Raw genomic sequence first — 24,203 nt, forward strand, 5'->3', positions numbered from 1 at the left:
TCCCCAAAGGAGGGCTGCAGGTGGGACCTCTTTATTCCTTCTGGAGGGTAAAATGTTCCTCAGAGCTGAGCAGTGTCCTTGGCTCTGCATACCAGTCCCTAGAAGTAACTATAAACATCAAGTGTTATCAGTCCTAGAAGCAGACACTGTCTGAGAAACTTGCTGTTAATTTCAGCAAGTGCAACTGCTTACAAGAGACTTAGCTAAAAGCAAAAGTACAAGACAGAAAATCACCTTTATCCTGGCCCAAACCAGGACACACCTGATGTAGCAAGGGCAGCTAAGCCACACTTCAGCCTCAGAGTGTGATTCCCCAGTGCTTGTCCCAAGCAAGAGCTTTTCCATCTGCTTTTGTACTGAAAAGTTCAGGTATTCCACCATCAAGGCCTGCCCTCTACAATCTCTTAATGCCTCTCTAGTTCTACTCACAATAAAGGAACAGATCAAGGATTAGGTGGATTCCTGGTTTTTGTCTGGGAGAGGAGAAATTTAAAAAATTTCAAACCCTTCTTTAAAAGGTACCATATAGACAACTGCCTACTTAGACTAATTTCAGCATCATTATAACTGTATGGGGGTTTTAAATAAGAAAGATGATAGACAAATGAAGCCAAAAAAGATCAACAGAAAGTATGCTCTACATGGCAAGTTTATCCAGGTCTACATATCTTACTGCCATACTTGAAATACAAAGTGTAAGTCTACAGTTTGCAAACATGTAGATATTTCCTCCACCAAAACTGGCTTCTAAGGTACATACTAAAGGTAACACTGCTGGCAAGAATTTCTGCAGAGATTTTAAAGAAACGGGAATCTAGCTGTGCATCCCTGCTGGAAGGATATTTCTTCATAAATAATATCTATATATGCACATGTGTATACTCTGTAAATATTTATATGAACTACTTTTTTCCATGGTGCATGAGTAGCAAATGCAGGAAAAGTCCCTTGCAGCTCATCATTAACAAAAGAAAGTTGATTTTTACAATGTGAAATCTTGTGAAAGATTTTATAGCACTCTGGCTTAGCTAACTGAAAAAGCAGCAGGATCTAGTATCAGTGTAAAGCAGCTTTGGAAAGCACATGGGGAATGCACTACTCATCTAATCTCTAGGTGGTTTTTTGGTATAAAAAGCTTGGCTAGATGATGCAGGTTGGGCATTTAATCCAGACCTTGCTTCACTTCAGGAAGAAAATGACCTAGACCACTGGCTCACGGTGAAGAAAGAAGAAGAAAAATACAAGAACTGGCTAAAGAAACAAGCTTTTTTCAGTGTCTAGATTTTCAGGGAAGTCTAGTCACATCTGAATCTATATAGTGCATGGAAAAAGAAGAAAGCATCACACTGATTCTGTGTAACTGCACACAACTTCTCTGAAGTGCCAAACCCAAATAAAACTGGAACAGACTCTTACTTTACTGAACATTTAGTAGTTCTTCTAATAGTCTAGGGTTTTCAGAATACTCTGCAATATCCTGCTGGCCAGAGAACACAGAAATCATGGTCTACTGCAGTCTGAAGTGATGGCCTATTTTCTGGCCCTTTGCTGTTGCTAATGGGATGATGCCACAAGGCAAGAAGTAAGGGCAAAGCAAAAAGCAAATTGTTACTTCTCCCCCCATGATGCCCTCTTCTCTACTACACCTCTGGAATGTTAACTAATCACTAGTTTATGTCATGTATTCAATCTAGCACTGGCAGAAGAAACAGAATAGTGGGGTATACAACTGTGGTTTACTGCAGTGATACTGGAACATCACTGAGCCATAATTTCTTTGTTACATTGTGCCTGAATCTCAAACATCTCCAGTGACCATTTGTAGTGAAATGTAGCTCCATACAGCTGATTCTTGCAAGCTCCTGCTCAAATATGGCTATAAATATGCTAACAAACAGAAAAGCCAGTAATATCAGAAATTATTTTCACGCTGCTTTTGACATTACAATGTGTCACTGATGCAGTGTTCCCAGGAACCTGAAGAAAAAAGTCTGAAAAGTTCCACTACTTTCCTCTCATTTTACATTTTCATAACCAACATATTAGATGTCCTGATTTCAAAATGGAAACATTTTACAAATTGCCTTAATTTGTAAAGCGGGCATTCTCTAACCAGTACTATATGTGTTAATTATTAACACTAATCATAGTAAAACAACAAATGTTGTATGAATTCCATAAATGCTTAACAGAAATTTAATTTTCCATTCTGTATGAAAAGCACCATGCAAAAAAAAAGTCTGTTCTAGCTGACTATTATAAAGGAAAGATATTGGAATACTTATGTAGCAGTAGAAGGCAGGGCAAAAAAAATCCTAAAGATTGAAGTTGTTTTCCATAACAAGTTAAATATAGCACAATTGTCAGTTCAGAACAAAAGGAGAGGTGGGCATTAAGTAGAAACAGAGAAAAACCCCATTATTCATTAGAAAAAGAGAAGAGACTATTTATCACCAAACTGTTAAATTGAACTTGCTGTAAAATTGATCAGATCTCTCCAGTCTCAGAAATACCCTAGAGCAATTATTGATAAAGAACAGTGAACGTACTACAGAACATGTTTATGTACCATCCAAAAAAAAAAAAAAGGGGGGGGGGATGGGGGGAAAAGAACAAAAATGTGTTCAAAACATATTTAACTTCGAAACACACTCAACTGCTGAGTTAATGATCATATGAGTTATTGCAGCATTGTGTATTGTCTTCAAGAAAACTTACCTGGCTAGACTGAATGCATCATCAATCAAGCCTGCTCGATTGCTGACAGAGATAACCTGTGAGGGGCAAGCACAAAAATTGAACCATTTAGGGTGATGGAACAGTGAAGGGTCACATATCAAAGCAGAATCTAGGGATGCGAAGAGAAGGTTACCTCATGGTTCATTGTTAGTTGATTAATTAGCAGCCTCCAATTCCTAGTATCATAGTTAACTCTAAAGTAACCAGTCTGGTTGATGTTCCCCAGCAACCAACTTGCCTCCTCCAAAGCAGGAATTCTGTGCTGTTCTGGGAAAAAAAAACACAAAAAGATGGGAAGGCAACTTGGTTTTAAATTTAAAAATTCTAAAATTCTGTTACATTCTCTCTCCTTTAAATATCCATGAAGGCATTAAAATTAATTCAGAGACTAACAAAAACTTTGTGATTGATTAGTAATTTCCTTTGTCTGTTCTGGTGTAGCAGCACCATTTGACATTGGTATGGGGACCTTTTACCTGCACAGAAATCCAAGCATCACTATAATTATATGGGGTTTTTTCCCTCATAAGTAGCATTTATAGAAGAGGTGCCCATTTTAAGTCTGGTAACCTGATTCTGGAAAGGCTAAAATAGCTTTCTACAACCATAAGTCAAGTAATTCAACAGATGTGCTATAGCAAGAAGACTAAACCTGTGATTAAAAAATAAAAACTCTGCATGTAGTCAATGAGGCTTTTTTTATTGGCTTTTAAATTAAAGCATTTCTAGTTGTACAGCTTCTAGCTACTAAGCATTTAATCATAGAATCACAGAATGGTTTGGGTTGGAAGGTATCTTTAAGATCATCTAGTTCCAAAACCCCTGCATGGGCAGGGACACCTCCCACTAGACCAGGTTGCTCAAAGGCCCATTCAACCTGACCTTGAACACTTCCCAGGAATGGGGTACCCACAATTTCCCTGGGCAACATGTTCCAACGCCTCATCACCTTCACACAAAAGAATTTCTTCCCACTATCTAATCTTAATCTATCAGTTTTAATTTTGAAACCATTACACCTTGTTTTATAACTCCATGCCCTTGCAAAAAGTCCCTCCCCTGGCTTCCTGTAGGCCCCCTTCAGGTTTTCAAAGGATGCAATTGGAAACCTGTGAGGCTTTTATTTTGAGAAAGACCAATTAACCTTATATCAACTAACCTGTCCTGTCTTTTAAGTAAACTTTGGGCTGAAAGTCTATGTTATTCCAGAATTTTTACAGCCAGTTCACAACTATTTGCAGGTCTACAGAATTCAACTACTAAATGCCCTGACTTCACAACACACTTCTTTCACTACAGAAAGAATCATCATGGAATGAAGCTTCAGGCTTCAATGTCTCTTGAAGATGCTTTTGATCTAGTAACTTATCTGACAAAACTGAACATAAAAATTCACTAAAAGTTTAACAACAATTTTTTCTACTATAATATAATTAGGAGTTCACTGTTGACAAGAGAAGCAGTCTTCCCATGCATTTTTAAAAATTAAAAAGAAATATATAAAATTTGCTTTAAAGATAATTGCATCAGGAAATTACTTGGTGGGCTTGAATTCTCTAAAAGTAACAAATGGGAAAAAAGTTAACAATACAGTCTTAGCAATTCACACATACTATCTAGTCCCTAGACTTACTAAAGAGATTGATTTAGTTCATCCTTTCTTAAAAAAAGTAATTTCTGAGGAAATAATAGATGACTAGGACTATCAATAAAAGTTATGTTTCTGCTATGTATCTGTATCTTAACACTAATAACTATCATTTGAAGGTGCAAAAACAAAATACAAAGAACAGCAAAACTCCATTTCTAAAACCACACGATTATATGTTTAAATTAATGGAGTTGTGTTATACCAACAAGTTCAGATAAAAAGCTCCAGGATTAAGAACGTTCTCTTGTCCCTCAGGTAGCTCTGACATCCCTAAAATCTCTTAAAAATACATTTAGATACATTAAGCCCAGAATAACTCAGTTGTTAACTATTTGATTCAACAATAATTGCTCTTTCAGGGCTTATCTAACTGACTTGTACCAGATCAATTTAACTAGTCTATATAAATAATTTTGGGAAAAAACCGCAGACCCCTATTTTTAGTTAAAACATAGATTACGATCATTTAGTTACCTGTGATTAAGTGCCAGGCAGATACATTCTGTAGGAGCCAACAGATCCCAAAGAAATGGAACTTAGTGTGAGAAACAGAACTAAATCCTACACTTCTGTGGGCTTCACAGGCACTGCCAAAGCACATAAGCTGCTTTTGCCATGTAATCTGATTTGGAAAAAAGTTTTAACACTGGGTATCCCTCCCAGGGATCTGGGATGTTTAACAGGGGTCTGTTAAACATTGGCTTATACAGCCCAGTCCTAAGAAAACTCCCTTACAAACTCCTATACTGAAGTTGCTTCTCTGTTTAAATTCTTTCTTTCACTGGATCTGAAGTCAGAATCACCCAGTTGCTCCAGCACATTTAGGGAAGACTTGAATCCTAATTCCTGTGTAAATCACTGAATCTTATACAAAGAAAACATTACTGTAGAAATACTATAAAAGATCATACCAATTTACAGCATAGCAATACAGCCACTTTATTACAACAGATACAGATCAAATAGATGCTGTAAAAGAGGGAGACAAGAATGTGAACCTGGATCTACCCCACCCTACCAGTGTTTTACCCAGTGTGGTGCTGCAAATACAGTCAGTCATCCCTAAATCTCAGCTGTGTTCCTTGTCAGCCTACTGGGTTTCTTAAGAGCAACAGCAAAAAGACCCACTTCTGTATCTAGGAGAGACTGCTGAGGGGAACAATGACTTTTAGAGCTTCTGTGGGTCTTCAGGGGCATACTGCCATGTGGGGTCAGAAGCATGCTCCTCATGACTGGCAGAAATTCCTAGCACCTTAACACAGTTCTGCTTTCCACCCATGTTTGCTGTTGCAAAATAACCTTTAAATGCCACCCACCATCACTGAAAGCAGCTATTTGTAACTAATTAATCCCTGCACCTCTGTGCCACCTCAAAGAAGCAGCATGGGCTATGAACACACATTAATATTTGGGTAAATAGATTAAAAGGGAACTTTCCAAATCAGATGTAATAAAAAAACTACATACACTTTTTTCTTGAGTTTTTATATTAAATTTTGATCTTCAAGGTGAGTAAATCACTTATGATTCAATAGAATACTGAATGATACTTGCCAGTCAAATATGACAAGTTCAAAATAACCTATTTTTTCAAGTAACAGCTATGCAACACCTCGAACATATATTGCTTTAATGGAGAACAGTATCTTTCCAAAGATCAATAGCATTATTGCTGTTCTGGTCAGCTTAAATCCAACCATAGCCCCTTGCTAACATTTTTCGATAAGATGACTCATGTGCTGATCTTCTCCTGAAATACAGGGCAGGGATCTTTCACACCTTTCCAGCTCATACAGGGAGGTAGTTGTTTTAAAGGACTGACTGATGTATGTGTTTCATGTAGTTCTATATAATTTACTGGAAGGTGATATTTGAGTCTGTCAATTGTCATACCTTCCTATAAAACAAATTCTTTCTCATGGTGAATACTGCACTGCAAAATTCTATACATCTGGGCAATTTCTCCACCTGACACAAACACATTTATTAATTTCCTGATAAAAAGTATTATAGTTAGGGAAAAGGTAGTAATTCAATGTTAATCCCTATATTAAACCATTCATGACTTTCTAAACAACAAAGATTTCATTAGGGAAGAAATTTATCTTTGATAGGTTTAGTTTAACCTCTTAAAATTCAATCTAAAAATACATATGCAGTCATATTTGAGACCAGAAGAAATTTTTTTTCATTTTATTCCATGAGAAAATGTTTTTTTCATGGTCATGTTTTGTCTGGATGCCTCAGAAAATAATACTGCTCTGAAACTTTCAGTTTTGCTATAGACATACAGGAGACTTTTAAGAGGAAATCGTTAATTTTTTCACATTTCTTTTGGAGCAAGAAAATCAGGTAGAGACTGATTCTCATTTTTGTTTGCTCTGGAAGTGTAAGACAGCCCTTCAGCTGGTGCTAACTGCCCACAGAATAAAGTTCTGAGCTCTCTCAGCTCTCAAACAATTTCAGATCCATCAAAACCAGCAGGAATGATGGTAGCCTGATACTCTTCATGGCAACATGAGCACTTTATGAGGCAGGTCTGGGTGAAGAACACCCATCTATAAGACACTACTCCATTGCTGACAAGAGCATGGGCTAAACTATGTGTAGTTCTCCTACCATTTCAAGTGTTCAGATTCACAGTTGTTATTTTAACTCTTCATTTTATACAACCTCTAGCACAGTTGGCAGTTGGTTTATGCTGGTAGAATCCCCACTGAGAGAACTAACTCCATTTTCCTTGAAAAATCACTGCACAAGAATAGCACAATTTCATGCTAACAACAGCAAGTGAAATTATTCTGACAAAGAAAATGTTCCATGAGGAATTTAATCACAAAAACAATATTTTGTGAAAAGATACTAGCTTTAGCTAAATTCTGCACATCTTTTTGCAAGAACTTTCCACAACAAGAGTAGGAGGCAAACCAGAAGAAAAAGTTGTTCCCATCTTATTTGACATGTTGCTATAGCTCCATCTTGGAAAAAAAAAAGTTTCAGTATAGTAAAGAACACAGTAAATGGAGCACAGAAGTAAATATGATTGTGTTCTTTCTCGCATACTCTTTCCTCAGACTACCCTTTAATCCATCAACATTCCTGTATGATGGAACTGGTAATGTCTAAGGTGATACACAATGTAAGTATCAGTCTTAAGTTAGGATCTTTGATCAGCCGTTGGGATAAGGGGAGCAATGCATTTATTTTACTTCACAGGATTTCCCTTCCTCCCTCTTGTGAAAGATAAAAGAGCGAAGTCTGGAAGTAACACAGGTCAAGCTCTGCAGCTGAGTCTCAGGAAGGAAAAGAAAAGGTATTTTTCTAATGTTGCACTAATGCTCAATTCCCCAGTGGGCAGCCAGGAAACCCCAGTTCAGAAGCATCTGACTTCTACAAAACACTTCATGGAGGAGAATCAGACTGTCAAGTAGCTTACAGTAAAGTAGAGATTATCTATCTCCCCATACTATGGGGTGGCATAATATAGTAAATTGGGATTTGCTGTTTGGAAGGAAATTGCCCTATTGAACATTTTCCCCCATCTTATAGCAATCTTGTGGAGATGCTAAGAGGAGTATAAATAAGAGTAACTTCACCAGTAGCAGGGATGTCTATCAGAGGTGTATTTCCCTAGGATATAACAAATCAGTCAAGGTACAGGAGGTGAGAATAGAAAGGCCAGGGGGTCAGACTGTAAAGGTACATCAGCAAGTTCAGCAGCACTTGCTGAGTCCCATAGAGATGTTTCCTACCTGAAGCCTGAGCACCAGAAATCTGGGAGATTATGCACTTTGTCAGACAAGTTGCCAAGGCCCAGCACTGTGCTCTCTACAGGATTTGTTGCAAAGGACAATGAATTGCATCTCAAAAAGGTGCTGCCTATTTGGAATTCCCAATGTGTCCCTTCACCTCGGTGTTGTGAAGAGTGGGGAGAACGTGCTCTGTTGCCAGCAGATGGGATGATCTGCAATTATGCTAATTGAATTAATATATGAGTTAATCCTGAATTAATCCTGCTCAGCATATTTAGCAGTTAGCATTCTGCATACCTCTAGTATGTAAGCAGACATGACAAGGATGAGTAGAGAGCAGCGACCCAAGCATCCTACATTCAGTGGCTCTCACAAGATATGACAGCCTTCTCTTATCCCTTGCTCATGAATATGCCAATTGGCATCCTACAGTACCTTGATGAGGTCACAGACATGGCACCAAAGAGGATGCAAAAACAAGTAATTCATTCACTTGTCCTTCTGGATGTACATGAAGGAAGATACTCTTCCATCAGCAAATAACCTCTCCCAGGTGAAAACTAGTGCAAAGCTCGGGGTGTATTCTCCTGCAAAATTGTTATTTAAACTACCACAAAAAAAAAAAAAAAAAAAAAAAAAAGGAATATTTTTAGATGTCAAGATAAGTAGCTATTTCAAAACTTCCATGGTTTAATTTCTCTCATATAAACACACAAACGTTTCATTTTATTTAAAACTTTAAGTGATAAGCCAACCTATCGAAATGGTAGTTATTAACTTGGAGCTTCTTCATTACTAGCTCCTGAAATGAGGTATGTGATCAGTATTATATGACAGACAAAAGACTGTCACTCAGTTTACACTGAAAGCTTCTTTAGCACAGCAGTTTTGTAAACAAGAAAGACCCAGTCCTTCCTAAAGAGGGCATGGAACAGCATTTCCTCCAAATTTGATTTGAGTATCTGCATCCAATTATACTCAGAGAACAATGTGATCACTTACGTGTGGTCAAATGTCTTCCCAATATCATCTGTAGCATTGTTATTTTAACTCTGTAGCATTTTCTTCAGCTTATAGAGATGTTCCTAGACCACTCACTGGGACACCTGTGTGTCCTCTGCACAGAAGGATAACTCCTGTCCACAAGAATTAATCCTGGAAACCATCCTTTCCAGTCTCAGAATCCCTCTCACATCCCCATGAAACAAACATACTAGATGCAGAAAGTCTCCAGAGAATAACAAAATCTCTTATACCACCCCAAATCATACACTGAGTACACCCAGGAATGTTCTTACTGACTTTATGTTGAGGAATTCTCCAGCTGAGCTAGACAACAAGAAGTAGAAACAAGAGGACATCCTTGCTGGAGTTTACAGTATCATTTTCAATGAGGCACAGCAAGTCAGTGAGTGAGTGAGAAAGTAATGAGACAGAGCAAGGATAATGACAATAGATCACAGTGGCATTGATCTGCTACACAGGAAACTGATTAATCAGAAAGTTTTTTCTTTTATTTCTATATAGCAGCCACCCCAAAATCATTGCTCACACTGGTCATCATTAATTTGTTGATTTCTTAAAGACATTTTGATAGAAGTAGATCTTAAAAGACTGGGTAGTAGTTTTATGGACTTTTTCCTCCACAGCATTCTGAAAGTAAAAGGCAATGAGGAAGCAACTGTGCAGATAATAGTGATATAATGAACTTTTAAGACAGAAGTGAAGGGAAAGAGGCATGCATGTACAACCTAATGAGTTGAGATGAGATGAGTGAGATGAGATGAGATGAGATGAGATGAGATGAGATGAGATGAGATGAGATGATGAGATGATCAGATCTCTCTGAAGTCAGTGGGAATCTTTATACTAATTTAAATGAGAGTTCAGTCAAGCCCCAAAAGGACACAAGTAGAGCAGCAGTAAAGCATTAAGGAAAATTGTGAAAGTGCAAACAGGTTTTGAACTATTCTGGAGGGGTTAATATTAAAAAGTCTGGGCAATGGGATATATTTCTACAAAATGAGGCAGCACCTATATGCTCAGACAAGAGTATATTTCCCAGGTATGAAAACTGTTCTGGGCCCAGGCACATTTCTATATCATTCATTGTATTATGAAATCAGTGTAAAATGTTACATTCTGATAGGAATCTGCAAACAATCAGGGCAAAGAAACACATACTTTATACCAACAGAAATTTGGGATACTCAGATTTCCACTGATTGTGCATTCATTTCTAGCCCTGCTGGATGCTAAGCTTTATGTGACTATTATCTTTAGTGACATGTAAAAGAATAGTAACAGGAAAAAAACACAGATTCACAGAGGCTTGACACTTTTCTCTCATCAAATTCATATCAGAGGGAAACCTCTATACTGATCTAATTTTACAAGAAAGGGTCAGTTCTTCCTCTACAGCCCATGTGTTAAAGGAATGCATGGATTCTTCTTTCATTTTTCATATAATCATTCTATTCAAGTCTCCACTTTTCTTCCCTCAGTCTCTTCAATTCTAGTCCAACAATGTCAGCTGATGCAGCATAAATTGCTAAGGAAATAAAGAAATATTTAATGACATTTCTATGGCAGGATTCCATTTTTAAGTGATAAAAAAATGCTGGTATCCACCCTAGCTGTCCTCAGGATAATAGCTATTATGATAGTGTAGGAACTGAGGAGGCAGAAAATAAGTAGTAAAAATAATACTCTTTTGAGATCCAGCTTCATGTTATCTAGTAGAGAAAAGAAATACTTTGATAGATCTATAAGGAAACTTTTAAATGTCAGGAAGCATTTCTTAGTCCTGGTTCAGACTATGGATTTGAGTTAAAAAAGCCAGAATTCTAAATACTTTCCATTTACCAGGTCATATTCATTGGATGGTTTTCTACAAAAATATTACATCTAGCTTTCACCAATCATTAAAGTGAATTGCATTCATCAGTGATTTATATGTGTTGCTAAATATAAAGTAGCACATATATACACATTTCTAGGGAAGTTTTTATTACACTAACTTCTGCAGTAATTATAAATCTTGCTTGTTGTTCATCCTTCATTACTCCTCCCTTCCCAACTCTCCCTTTTGTAATTCATTTCAAGTAGTTAAAACTGGGTGCAGAGCAACTAAACAATTAACTAGGATCAATTAGAAATAAACAGTTGAGGAAAACACAAGTATGCTTTATGAGATTCCACTGGGAGGAAAGTTTATTTTTACCTGATTTGTTAGACACCCATATAATTGCCTCTGATGAGATGTGGCTCGCATTTCCTACTGCAATTGTTAATGGAATCTGCCACAAGTAGCTGCAAGACAAAGGAGGGGGAATCTAAGAACAAAAATACTGAACTGATTCTTGTCACAGGAATCAGGGATCATGTCACAGAAATCAAAACACAATTTCAGTAGCAGTGTAAATACCTGGATTCTTATAAGTTACTTTGATTTTGAAAAGCATTTGCTATTAGCAATAAAACAATGAAAAAGTCATTAATCTTAAAAGAAAGCCTAGATTATATTTTACATTTTTCACATGCTATCATTATATGAGGACTTTTCAATGGTTTTCCTAATTTAACAAAATTATTCAGAAAAGAGGAAATAATGATTTCCCATAGCAAGAAGAACACCTTTTTACACTTATTTAGCAAAAGAGAACCTTTAGGTAAAACACTCTCATTTATAGGGACTCCAAAGTTTAAAAATAACATACTCTTCTAGTAACTTCTTAAAAATCTGTGATGTGCCTTCATAGCTGCTGGTCTATTAAAACAAAATGAATGGGATGGATCCCCACTTCTTTGCACTGTTTATTATCACTTACATGTATGCAAACTGGACAAAACATGCTACATGAGGATTTGGAGATAATGCTGGTGTAATCAGATCCCAGCTTCCTTATAGAGCATCACAAATTGTTTCTCATTTGGGATAAATGTTATAATTTACCTGAAAATTTTATATAACATCTTCATCTCAAAAACAGAAATTGACTGCATGGAGTTGATCTTTTGGGGGGAGAGATGGAGAGAATGAATTCCTGCATGTCTTCTAACCCCTTGCCTCTCAAAAGTGTCACTTCACCAGCCAGTGCAAGGACAGGCATTTCCCTCTCAGGCCTGCTGTCTCATTTTATACACCTCTCAAGCACTCAAAAATGGTGCAGGTGGTACCTTTGTCTAGGGAGTATCTGTGTATTTAAGCAAGGGAGCATGGCAAGAGAATGGCCCCAACTCAGATTTCACTATATGCCACTTTGATACCAAACACGTGTATCATTTTAGGCTCATTGCATGAAAATGGTGCAAGGATGAGTGTGGGCAAGTTCTTGGTGTCTGTATCAGCTTCTCTCCTGCTAGTTTACAGCGTTGCAAAAAGAGCCTTATGGTACTAAAAAAAATTAGGTTTGTTCCTTTCTGTTTACCTGGAAGCCTACCCAACCGAACTACAAACACCACCCAAATGTACCACAACCACACTTGACAAGTGCTGGCTTGCAAGGACTGTCCTGCTGGCCTCACCTGGGGGTTGAGGAGGGAGGGATCCCTGCCCTGACCCTTTTCTCATGACTAGCAGAGTCCCCCTGCATACACAGGGGTTTACAATGCTCAGAACAGAACCACATTTGCCAGGAAATACTTGTCCATACAGTAGTGATTCTGTAGAGAAGGGGAGATATTCTGGAAAATGGTACAGCTGAAAGAGCTGTGAGTGACCACAGAAAGAAAACATGAGTTTTATTACTATATGGGAGAAGAAAAAAGGTCCCATGTGATTTTGGGTTCGCTGAATCATGACACACTGGGAAAATTATTAGATCTACTCATGCACTGAAGAGATGTTTCACATAAGCACATGCTCTGTCAGACACTTGTTGGGTAATTAAGCTGTGGCATTTGAAGATGCTACTGTCTTTATCATTCTGCCTGCTCCTTGTGCTGACATTAACACCCTCCATTATGTCCACTGGTGCATTAGCTTCTCCAGTTCTCAGCCTGGGGTCTCCACACAAAGTTATCTTCCTTGTTAGCATAACTAATATTCTGTACTGAATACTGAAGTAATGAGGTGAAAACATGTATTCTGCTGTTTCTGCTACAGCAGCAGTATCTTCTGAGTTCAACAGGTCTGGGCAGCCAGGAGGTGTTCCAAAGTGATGCTCTGGAAAATATTCATTGCTCTCCTAAATACCTTACACATTACAAGACATCCATCAGTGCCCTAGAGTCTGTTCAAAAAAACCTTGTAGGAAATATATCATCTGTAAAAATACACTCAGTTCCTCAGTCTAAATATTTGGGTCTTCAGAATGAAAAAGATACTGGCAAACCATATAAGAAAAATGAAGCAAAAGTAAGCATCAAGCTTGTCCATTATTTGAAAGAACAAGAATTTTGGTATAGATAAAAAAAAAAACCAAAACTGAGAGCTGCCTAGGTAGTTCAGTTATACACATATATAGATAGAATAACAATTTGTGTATGAACTTATACATGGACAGCTGTTACTTTGAGAAGGAACTCTGTCAAAAGATATTCTGCATATTGCAATACCTAGACAGAACAGAATTTAATACCTTATATTACTCTTTTATGTTACCTCTAATTAAGGTAAATCCTACTGGAATATGGACAGATCCTCCTCTGAAAGGTGATTTTTCTGTAGAACAGGAGTTCTGCAAACCACCAATCTTCAGAAAACACATGTGGATTTAGTTGGGAAGATTAGTACTGGTAGATTTCATTTTTATCTCCCCAAGATGAGAGGGAGTAGAAGCTAGCTAATTATGGTCTGCTTGGATTATTCTTAGAATTTTTTGTCTTGAGCAATATATAATGACTACATAGCCAGTATTAATGTACTTTCATCTCATTCAGAAAATTGTCACGTTCATTTTGAATACTTGCTCTTGCCTTGACTTCCAACAAATAACTGCTCATCATGGGCAAATTCTGAGAACACAAAGTATTGAGTAAACACACTGCCAGACATATTTCTGTCTCTGATGAACTGTAATGTTGTAGCAACATTGAATTTTCAGTGGAACAATTAGTCGGCTTCTTTTTACTGAGCTATGTAAAGCCAAAAAAGGGCAGCAGATTGTTTCCTGTGCTGATGAAACAAAGATCCCATGTCATTAAAAAAAAAAAGGCAAGGTTCCTGGAGTTTCAGATTTTGCACACCTCTTCAACTACTTTTTCACATCAATGAACATTTTTTCTGAGATGTAAACCCATAGGTTTTTAAGATTCATTCTTCCAGTAACCATAATGTGCCAAGCTCCTACCCCCTGCAAACCGTGAATACCGTGTTCTTCCAGTGACATTTCTTCTTCCTCCCCAGGATTCAAAATTAAGCAAAGTTCAGCTATTCCTAGTCATTACTCACAGAAGAATGAAGATATCTGCTAAGTATTCAGAAGCTTATTATCCTTGGCTGCACTATAAAGAGTATACAAGTAATGTGATTGCTTCATGCAAAGTGACAGAACATCTGTACCTAAAATACCAAAGCAAAACTTGGCGTAGTTGCTTTTTGAATAGGAGAGGAAGTGAAAAGCCACATTCCTCTCTATACCCTTATACCCTTCTTCTTTAACAGACCACTGGGTTAAAGACTCCTAATTTATCCTGCTGGTCTTTATACGAAAACTATACTCAATCCTTCTTATTGTCTACTTCTATATTTTTTCTATCTATTATACTCTTTTTCAGAATAAAAAGCCAGACTTGCCCAGTGCTTTGAAGGCATGTCTAGCATGGATTATTTTCTCTTCTAGACTCGTTATGCATTGCTAATGCTCCTTTCCTACTAATCACTACTGTCCTGTTTACTTGCCCGACTGTGTCTGTACACTGAGATGACGTTTACAGAGAATTAACTACTACAACTCCAAAATCTCTTTGCTGAGAGAGAAGTTTCTTCAGAACCCACCACTGAGGATCCAAGAGAGACCTGTTTTCCCCACACACATCACCTCATTATTAACATTAAGTTTCACTGGACACTTCATCACCGTATCAGCCAGCACTGAGGAATACTTCTGCAATCTTGGTAATTAATACTTATTTTTACTTCCCCCACAAACCTTCTATTACTGGGAAACTGTCACCTTACTCTCTCATGCTCTTTATCACATGACTGAATAGGAAAAAATTTGGCACATGTTTCTCAAGACTTTTATAGTTTGTCATCCTCCATTAAGAAATCCAACCATTTAATTGACCACTTTTTCTTCTAGTTCATAACTGATCTTATCAACTTATCTTCCCTTTCACCCAAGTACATATTATTTTCTTTACAAATCTTGAATTAAAAACAGTTAAAATGAGAAAAGTCTAGATCCATCTAGATATGGAAGACATCTATTAATAGTCTTTAATTGTATGTTTAGCTAGGAAAATAAGAACCAAGACAAGGTACAGAGCAGAACAATGTACAAACTTTAGGAAAAGATGCTATTTTTTAGTACATCTAACACCACGAGAATAAGAGACAAGATTAAAGTGCTATGAAAAAAAAAGCAAATTAAGTGATATGCCTCTTAGAAGGATATAATAAGCACAGTTATTAGAAAGTGTAGTGGTAATGATGAACTTAAATCACAGAGTGATTATATGGGAAGAGATTTTAAGAGATACAGCCCTCTGCTCAAATGTGCTAAAAGAACAGGAGAAGAGAGTTTTATTGTAGCTACAACATGAGATCAGAGGAGGATACACATGCTGTATATTCAGTGACATCACAGGAAGCTAAATCAAATGCAGAAAATTATTTGCCACCTGCTTTTTTTCCTAATCCCTCTAACTGCTAAGCATCCACAGAAATATATTCAGAAAAGCTGAACACCAGAAGCTAAATTTACCTTGAAACAGCTTCCTGGGCTGATAAATGTAATTGAGAGTTGTCTTAATTATCCCAAGCTGGAAAAACAGAAATCATATACTCATCAGCCAACACTGGTGAAATCTCAACCATCACTCTCCTATAGCCCAGTTTCTCTGGGCTTAATTCACTTGTGCAAGATGGTGTCAAATGAGCTGCCATAGGGTACTTGAGACATTTGGCATGGGCTGCAAGATGTGGCAGACCCCCTGTGGATGCTCCCACTTGTGTAGAGGCAGCACAAGGTCAAGCAAAATCTAAAAGATGTTTGAGGGCACCTCCAGTGTCACCAGTCACTTGTGCAAGCAACTAATTAGGTCTCTAAATCCGCTCAATTAAGACAATGATAGTGGAGTTTCCCAAGGAAACTTTTTAATTTCTAACTGAAAAGCAAATATTCAAAACCAAGTTGCTTGTAAGAAAGACAAGGCTTCAGCACTGTTTTTCAAATACAATATTGAAACAGGCACTGCTGGAACATTTTATAACTACTGTTTTAAATAAAAACTTCCAGTTTGCTGATTCAAAATTGATTTCAGCTGGAAATGCAAGCTAATTGAAGGGAAAAGTTAGAATGAGTGAAACTAAATGTAAGGTACTGAAATGCAGAATTGAAATGAATGTTCTAAACCAATTTTTCCCCTATTTTTAGTTTGATTTTTGTCCTGATTCAGTAATGAGAAATGTTGAAAATTTCTGTGGGATGGGAATCCATTTCATGATGATCTGTAACACTAATCTTTGTAAAGTATTTTGAGAATATAACAATCTGAGGCTTCACATCTCTGAGGGATATGATTAACGTTATTTAACCCAGTGATAAAGTGAGGCATTAAAATAATTTAAGAGTAAAAGGATTAAAAGAAAATCCAAAGGTAAAACTGACCAGTTCAGAAACTACCTCCTTGCTACCTCCTTGTTTTAACCACCAGAATTTAATACCTAAAATGCCAACTCAGTCTCTACAGTTAAAGATGAGTGCCTGGTAGATCCAGAGTGGCTGAAACTGAGAATCAGGGAGAAAGGATTCTTTGGCACTAGTTTCCCATTCTCACTTCTCCACATGGAGAATGCTGAAATTTCATATACATGGAGACATGTTCCTGGGTGAGCAGTGCTGTGTATGCAGAGACACCTTCCCAGTGTTGCCACTGCTAGCAGTGGCAGTTCCCTGATTAGTTTTAGGGTGCTGACAGGGGAATCTCTTACCAAGGGAATAACTTATTATGAGCCAGTCACATGAACTCCTGTTGTTGGGATTTCAGAGACAAAAGAATATGAAAACAAAGTAATGAGAAAATGCGACCTTTTGGAAAGCAAGTAAGTCTTACAGAACAAGATTAAAACAGAGACTTAAAAGATTTGTATTTTTACTTCAGTTGAATACTTGGTTGATCTGCAGAGACAAAGACAAACAGTGGTCAATAAAAGAAGCACTCAACTGTATGGCTGTAAAAATATCTGGATAATAACCCAAAAGCCTGTTATAAAATAAATGACACAGAGAGTTGATAACGTGATGTAATTAAAGGATAGTGTGAAGTTTGGACATTAGATAAGTACAGCAGGAAGAGAGCAAAGATCTCTCATTTCTTCTTGCCTAGATAACTGCACTTCCTGTTATCAAGGCAAAAGCAGTTCTCTGTTTTCAGTACATTTTAATATTAAGCTAGTTGAAGGTTCAAAGATAAACTGTTTGAAGTTTGAGATTTTAAAAGGCTTTGATAGGATGTGTAGTTGGATCCACCTAGTATATATTTCAAAGTGAAACAAATTTTGGAGATTTGGAAGGTATTTGGAATTGTGGGACTACTGTCAGTTTGAAAGTAATTATACTTAGCTGCATACATGAATTGAACTAAATATAATCTTTATGGTTTGGAAAAATACTTAGAATTTCACAAGAGGGTGACTAGGAACCTTACATTTTAGTCTTGAAAGATGCTAGTATTTCTGAGATTACTTGGTTTTGATTGTAAGCCTCTTTATTTGTAGTTCTGTCTCAACACAGCTGTTAATTTTAAGTATTTGTCTATTGTATGCTTTAATTTAGAAACTCATGTTAAAAAAAGGCAGTTGTTCTGGTGTATTTTAAAAGGGTTGATAGTTGCTTCTAAGAACAACTATTTCTAGGATAGATCATTGATCATTTGGGGTTTTCCTGGATGAGGATCTAAGTACTAAGATATGGAGGGAAAAGTATTTTCATTGGCAAAACTGTATTGCTGGAATGTATTTTATAGGCCTGTATTTTAATACAATCAATGACACTACAATTCATCTGTAGTCAGAAGAGTGATTAATATGTTTAACAGCACTGTAATACAGATGAGGATGTTGAGGTTTTTCCTTTACTCTGCCATAGCCCTAATTTTTGCATTTTACAAGAATCTTTGGGATAATTTTTAGCAATGCATAGGTCTTAAGGCTGAAATGGGCAAAACTGTTAACATTCTTCAGGTATTAAGAGCATTACCATGCTCTTACAAATGCAACAAAACCACAAAGTTTGGATGTAAGAGAAGGTTTCAGTGCTGTAACAGCATCACTAGCACAGGAGAGGCTATGTGTGGCTCTGCACTCCACAGCTGTCCTAAAATGATAGCATGCATGCTCTTGTTAGAAACCAGCTGTATGTCTACAGCCATATCATCATTCTCCTTTGGCCTGATTGCTTTTTAAGAGTGGACACAAGGTAATTCAAATGAGCTAATTTAAATTAAATTTCTCAAAAATTTGAAAAGAAATAAACTTGCATTGTCAGATAATCATATAATATCTGATTATAATTATCTGGTTCCTAAACCTTCTACAAGGTTCTGTGTAATTTTAGCTTAGCTTTTCAAATCAAAACAAATTATAAATCAGGTGGTTATAAGTATTATGGAGATTTCTAAAACTGACTCATTTCAGGGACAGTGGTAACAGAGTACCTTAATAAATTTAGAAAAACTCTGTGGGCAAAGAACAAACACTACAAATTCTTTTTCAGTACATGCTTTCTCCTCGCTGCCTAGCATTATCTTTTACACTGAAACACAAAAGGCATCATTTTCAAAAATGACAGGCAATTTTCGGGACTGAGTCAGATGTGGATTGAAAGAAGTTGGATTTAAGCAGTGTTCAGTGTCTATTTTAACAGCTGCCTCTTTATCCTCCAAGACAGGCTTTTAATATCTCTGGCATCTTCTGATCTGTCACCACACCACATCTTTTCACCAAAGCAAAATGTCCTTGCACAACTGTCCAAGTTGTGCTATTCATGCAGACCCCATCTCTGTGTTGTCCTTTACCCCTGAGCATAATACCTTGACTGCAGAATGCAGATCTGATATCTCTCTGAATGGAGTAAAAGGACATGTTATGGGCTGAGAAGGGACCTCCCTAGTAGGCATCACAGTAGCATTTTTTATCTGCCTACAATTCTCCAATATGTTCTCAGATACTTAGTGCCAAGCATTATCCAATGTATTCCAATGCTCAGTTTTGAATTTTCCTCAAGATATCATTAATTTTAAAAAGATTAAAATATAATTCCTATGATAGCTTCTCTTTGCTCACTAACCTTCCCTAAGTATGCCTGACCAAAGTACTTCCTCCATAAAACCTAAGACTCTGCTATTGAGTGTGAAGGTTCACACAGAGTCAACAAAAAAAAGCCATTATTAGCAACTTAAGAAAGCAAAAGGAAGAGGAGGTAAACAATGAAGCACATTAGTAGTTTCATCTTCTGTTCTATAGTAGGGAATCCACATCTCTGATTTTTACAAAGCTGACAAAATATAACATTTATCCACCTTCATCCCTTCCATTACTCTTGTCTCTGCCAAATGCTGTTTAGGGTTACTTCAGTACCTCCCTCTCTTAACCAGCTTCTCCATTTCCCTGCTTCTCCATATTTGCCTTTTTCAGCTACACAATTTCATTGCTCCCAAATGCCACTCACAGCTGCACCATGCCACAATCATTCCCTTTTGCTCCTCTTGCATGCTAGGCAGCTCCTCACCAGCCCACATTCTCCTCTTCCCCTCCCCTCCTCACTCTTAATTAAAACACAGTACGTGCTCCTTTCCTCACCATGAAACTGATTTAATTAATGTGAGTTAATTAACTAGTTTGGGTATCTTATAGTTCCTGAGACTTAGTATTTTCAAATAAGATGAGGGAAGTAACAGTCTGGGGCAGGAAGGCTTCCTCCAGGTCAGACACAGAACAGCTCTTCTCTCTGCTCATTCAAAGGAAGATGACTCTGCCCAGCACTGTCCTCTCTCAGGCTGTTGGGGTTAAGGACTGTCCCTGTAGTCAATGAATGACAACATCCAATGGTGTCATAAAGCTGTCCTCTTTGTACATGTAAAGAGAAGCTCCTCACACTTTCTCATTTGTCTGCAAGAACAAGTATTTTTAAGTCCTCGCCCGTCCGGTAGAAAAACTGATGCTATCAGTTCACACCGAACTCTGTTTCAGTAAGGATTCTAACTTTTTGATTGTGTTTCTGACAAGCCAAATTTCCTTCATGAAAATACCATGAATGAATATACAATGAATATTCCTGAAGCATATTTCCATCATCATTATTATAGCTAATGTAGGTGGGCTCAGGTCAGTCAAGATGAACCAGCATAACATCTGCTCCTTAGGCAGCAACACAAAAGTTGTTTCTAGTAGAATCATAGAACCATAGAATTGCTCTGGCTGGAAAAGACCTTCCAGATCATCGATTCCAGCTTTGTCCTAACCCTATTACCCTGTTCCTGATGACCCACCACTAAACCATGTCCCCAGGCACCACATCCAGGTGATTTTTAAACACATTCAGGGATAGAGACTCAACCACCTCCCTTGGGGAGCCTGTTCCAGTGCTTAACAACCCTTTCTGTAAGAAAGTTTCTCTTGATATCCAACCTAAGCCACCCCTAATGCAACTTGAAGCCATTTTCCCCTTGTCCTGTCATTTGTCACCAGTGAGAAGAGACCAACCACACTCTCAATACAATGTCCTTTCAGGTATTAGTAAAGAGTGATAAGGTCTCCCCTCAGGCTCCTTTTCCCCACACTATACAGCCCCAACACCTCAGTCACTCCTCATAAGGGATGTTTTCCAAACCCTTCACCAGCTTTTTTGCCTTTCTTTGGACTTGCTCCCACACCTCAACGTCCTTTTTGTACTGAGGTGCCCAGAGCCAAACACAGTATTTAAGGTGGGGCCTCTCCAGTGCCAAGAGAGGGAGGTAAATGAGCACTTCTTTTTCTATTTGTATTTTGTTAGCTTTTTTTTCCTCAGCTTATGGAACAATATCTGTCCAAATTATGGTGTGCACATATCATATGGTCCATATGATCTTTTAATTACACAATTAATACTATATATATTACATTATTCCATGATTGATCTAGGAAAATTTCAGATACTTATCAGCATTCCCCTTGTGCTTCTAGCAAGTTGGTGCTTAACTAGTCACCCATATGGTAAGATCCCCATCACTACTTAAGCAATAATGCCATGCAAACAAGTAAGCATATATGGCAATACCCAAACACAGTTATGCTTTCACTACTCAAATAATTATCAGTAAAGGAACAGACACAGCCTTTTTTTCTGAAAGCCTTAATAAATGGTCTTGTTCACGAAATTCAGAAGAGACTGGAAGGGAAATAAATAGCTATTTATACTTATTCTATAGATAAATTAATGGTAAAAAGAAGACTAGGGAAGGTATAGGCCCCTTCAGAAAGAAAACGGGGGAACTAGTGACAAGTGGCATGGATAAGGCTGAGATTCTCAATGACTTCTTTACCTCAGTCTTCAATGGCACTTGAAGGGCTCCAGCCACACTCCTGAAGTCACAGGAGATAATAGCAGGGGCTGAAAGAAAGAACTTCCAGTGAAGTGAAGATCAGGTTCACAACCATCTGAAGAACCTGAAAGTGTACAAGACCTTGGGACCTGATGGATTACACCCACGGGTACTGAGGAAACTGGTGGATGAGGCTGCCAAACCACTGTCTATTATATTCCAAAAGCCATGGCAGTCCAGTGAAGTCCCCACTGACTGGAAAGGGGGAAACATAACCCTCATTTTCAAAAAGGAAAAGATGGATGTACCAGGACACAACACAACAGTCAGTATCACCTCTGCAGGAGGCACTGCTGAGGCAGAAGAATAATGAGTTGACTGGGTATTATCAACATGGCTTCACCGAGAGCTGCATCAAGAGGAGTGTGGCCAGCAGGTCAGGTCAAGGGAGGTGATTCTCTGCCTCTACTCCACTCTTGTGAGACCCCAGCTGGAGTACTGCATTCAGTTCTAGAGCTCCTTTTACAAGAAAGATATGGATGTGCTGGAACATTTCCAGAGAAGGGACATAAGGATGATCAGAGGGCTGGAGCACCTCTCCTATGAAGACAGACTGAGAGAGTTGGGGGTTATTCAGTCTCGAGAAGAGAAGAGTCCAAGGAGACCTTACTGTAGCCTGCCAGTATCTTAAAGCTGCTGAGAGACTCCTTAGGATCTTGAGTAGTGATAGGACTAGGGGAAATGGGTTAAAACTAGAGTTAGGTAGATTCAGATTAGATGTTAGGAAGTTCACCATGAAGGTGATTTCTATGAAATCGTTTATCTTGCAGTGAAATGACTGCTGAGCATCTCTGCTGCCTGTTGTAAAGCCTTTCAGTTATCATGATTACTACATGGTGTTAGATCCATGATTCTGTACAGCTGCAGTTATACTGGTCATGTTCCTGTCTTGCCTCATTCAACTGAATTTTCCCTAGTCAAACCACACACAGAAAGGCACAGAGGATTACCACATTACAGCACATATGAATACCTTGTCCATACCTCAATTTGAACCACTTCCTTTTTCCTCTTTCCTCATAGGTAGCTTCAATAGGTAGGTTCAATACTTAGCAAGACATTTGCCTTTAGGATATTATCATGAAGAAGCAAAGATTAGCTACAGAAACTGAATGCATGATAACAACATTATGCAAGTGAGCAGTACCTCAGCAACCTGAACTTAATTATTTTGATAACATCCAAACGCTTATTTCTCCACTTTTGAAGAGACAAGCTCTGTATATTTTTTTAAAAGGTAAAACTTACACCCATAATAGATCTGCTCTTCAGTATAGTGTACAAAAGGTTTATGGATTTCATCAGAACTGATAATTTTATTGTCTAGACCACATATTATTTTTCAGTAAGATTTTTTGTCATATCTGTGAAGCATTCTTATAATGATGGATGAGACTGGTGCCTCAAAATAATCATTTTATCTGTCAGCAAGGAAACCCACTGAACCCTGTCAGATGGAATATCCCCTCAGCCCCTGTAGCCTTATAATATAAGGGCATAATCTGTTCTCACAAGGGTATACAGCAATCCAGGACTAAACCTACACATAAATAAAGGATTGTGATATGAGGAAAGAATATGAATTACACAGTTACTACAGAAGTTTTAAACTTCTGCTTGGATAAACTGAAATTGCTTCTGAAACATTGTACCAACCACAGCCTTCAAAACTCAAATGAAAGCTGGTGATTTTGGCCATTCTGAGGAATGGCATTCCTAGAAATGTTATCTGTCACTGTTAGTTTTATTCTCTCATAAAATGAGAAGTATGGATCAAGTGAAGGCATAAGTGTCAAGTAAGATCTATATCAGTTTCTAAGGAATTGAAATTGTATACCTTCTATGATTTCAGGCCAAATGTTAGAGCTAAGCTTGACATACAGTTGATTCTATGCACATAAATAAATCACAGTTTATTCATGTATGGTCCTTGAAAGATATTTTCCTGCAGATACAGAGAAAAGGAGTACAATTGTACATGAGATGGGAAAAACAACTATATGTAATCATTCTCTTCTGTTATGGAATTACAGACACTTACAGTAATGGACTAGGTTGAATTAAGAGCAAACCACTGCCAATTCTCACTTTCACTGTTTATCACATAGAAAAATCTGTTTGCTGCTTCTATATTCCTCTATAAGATTTCTGCAAAAAAAAATTTAAATATACTGCTTCACATTTCATTTTGAACAGTTAATTGCTGCATAAATACATAGCATGAAGAAAAGCACTGACATTTTATGAAACTAGAATGGTTCTGAAATATTCAGTTGCCTCTTTATCTACATTTCTTATGCAGCAGAGACATA

At 37.6% G+C, this 24,203-nt stretch overlaps 1 protein-coding gene across 1 annotated transcript in view; it reads right to left on the bottom strand.

Annotated features, from left to right (window-relative positions):
- Window positions 1-24,203, bottom strand: part of TRHDE (thyrotropin releasing hormone degrading enzyme) — a 186,745-nt gene that overhangs the window by 35,692 nt on the left and 126,850 nt on the right. The window contains exons 10-12 of the mRNA XM_030462736.1: window positions 11,366-11,454; window positions 2,873-3,006; window positions 2,719-2,774 (exon numbers count right to left, since the gene is read on the bottom strand). Coding sequence (XP_030318596.1) covers window positions 2,719-2,774; window positions 2,873-3,006; window positions 11,366-11,454 — 279 coding nt within the window. The remainder of the gene's footprint in view (window positions 1-2,718; window positions 2,775-2,872; window positions 3,007-11,365; window positions 11,455-24,203) is intronic.

Source organism: Calypte anna, chromosome 1 (assembly GCF_003957555.1).
Source record: "Calypte anna isolate BGI_N300 chromosome 1, bCalAnn1_v1.p, whole genome shotgun sequence".
Taxonomy (NCBI): domain Eukaryota; kingdom Metazoa; phylum Chordata; class Aves; order Apodiformes; family Trochilidae; genus Calypte; species Calypte anna.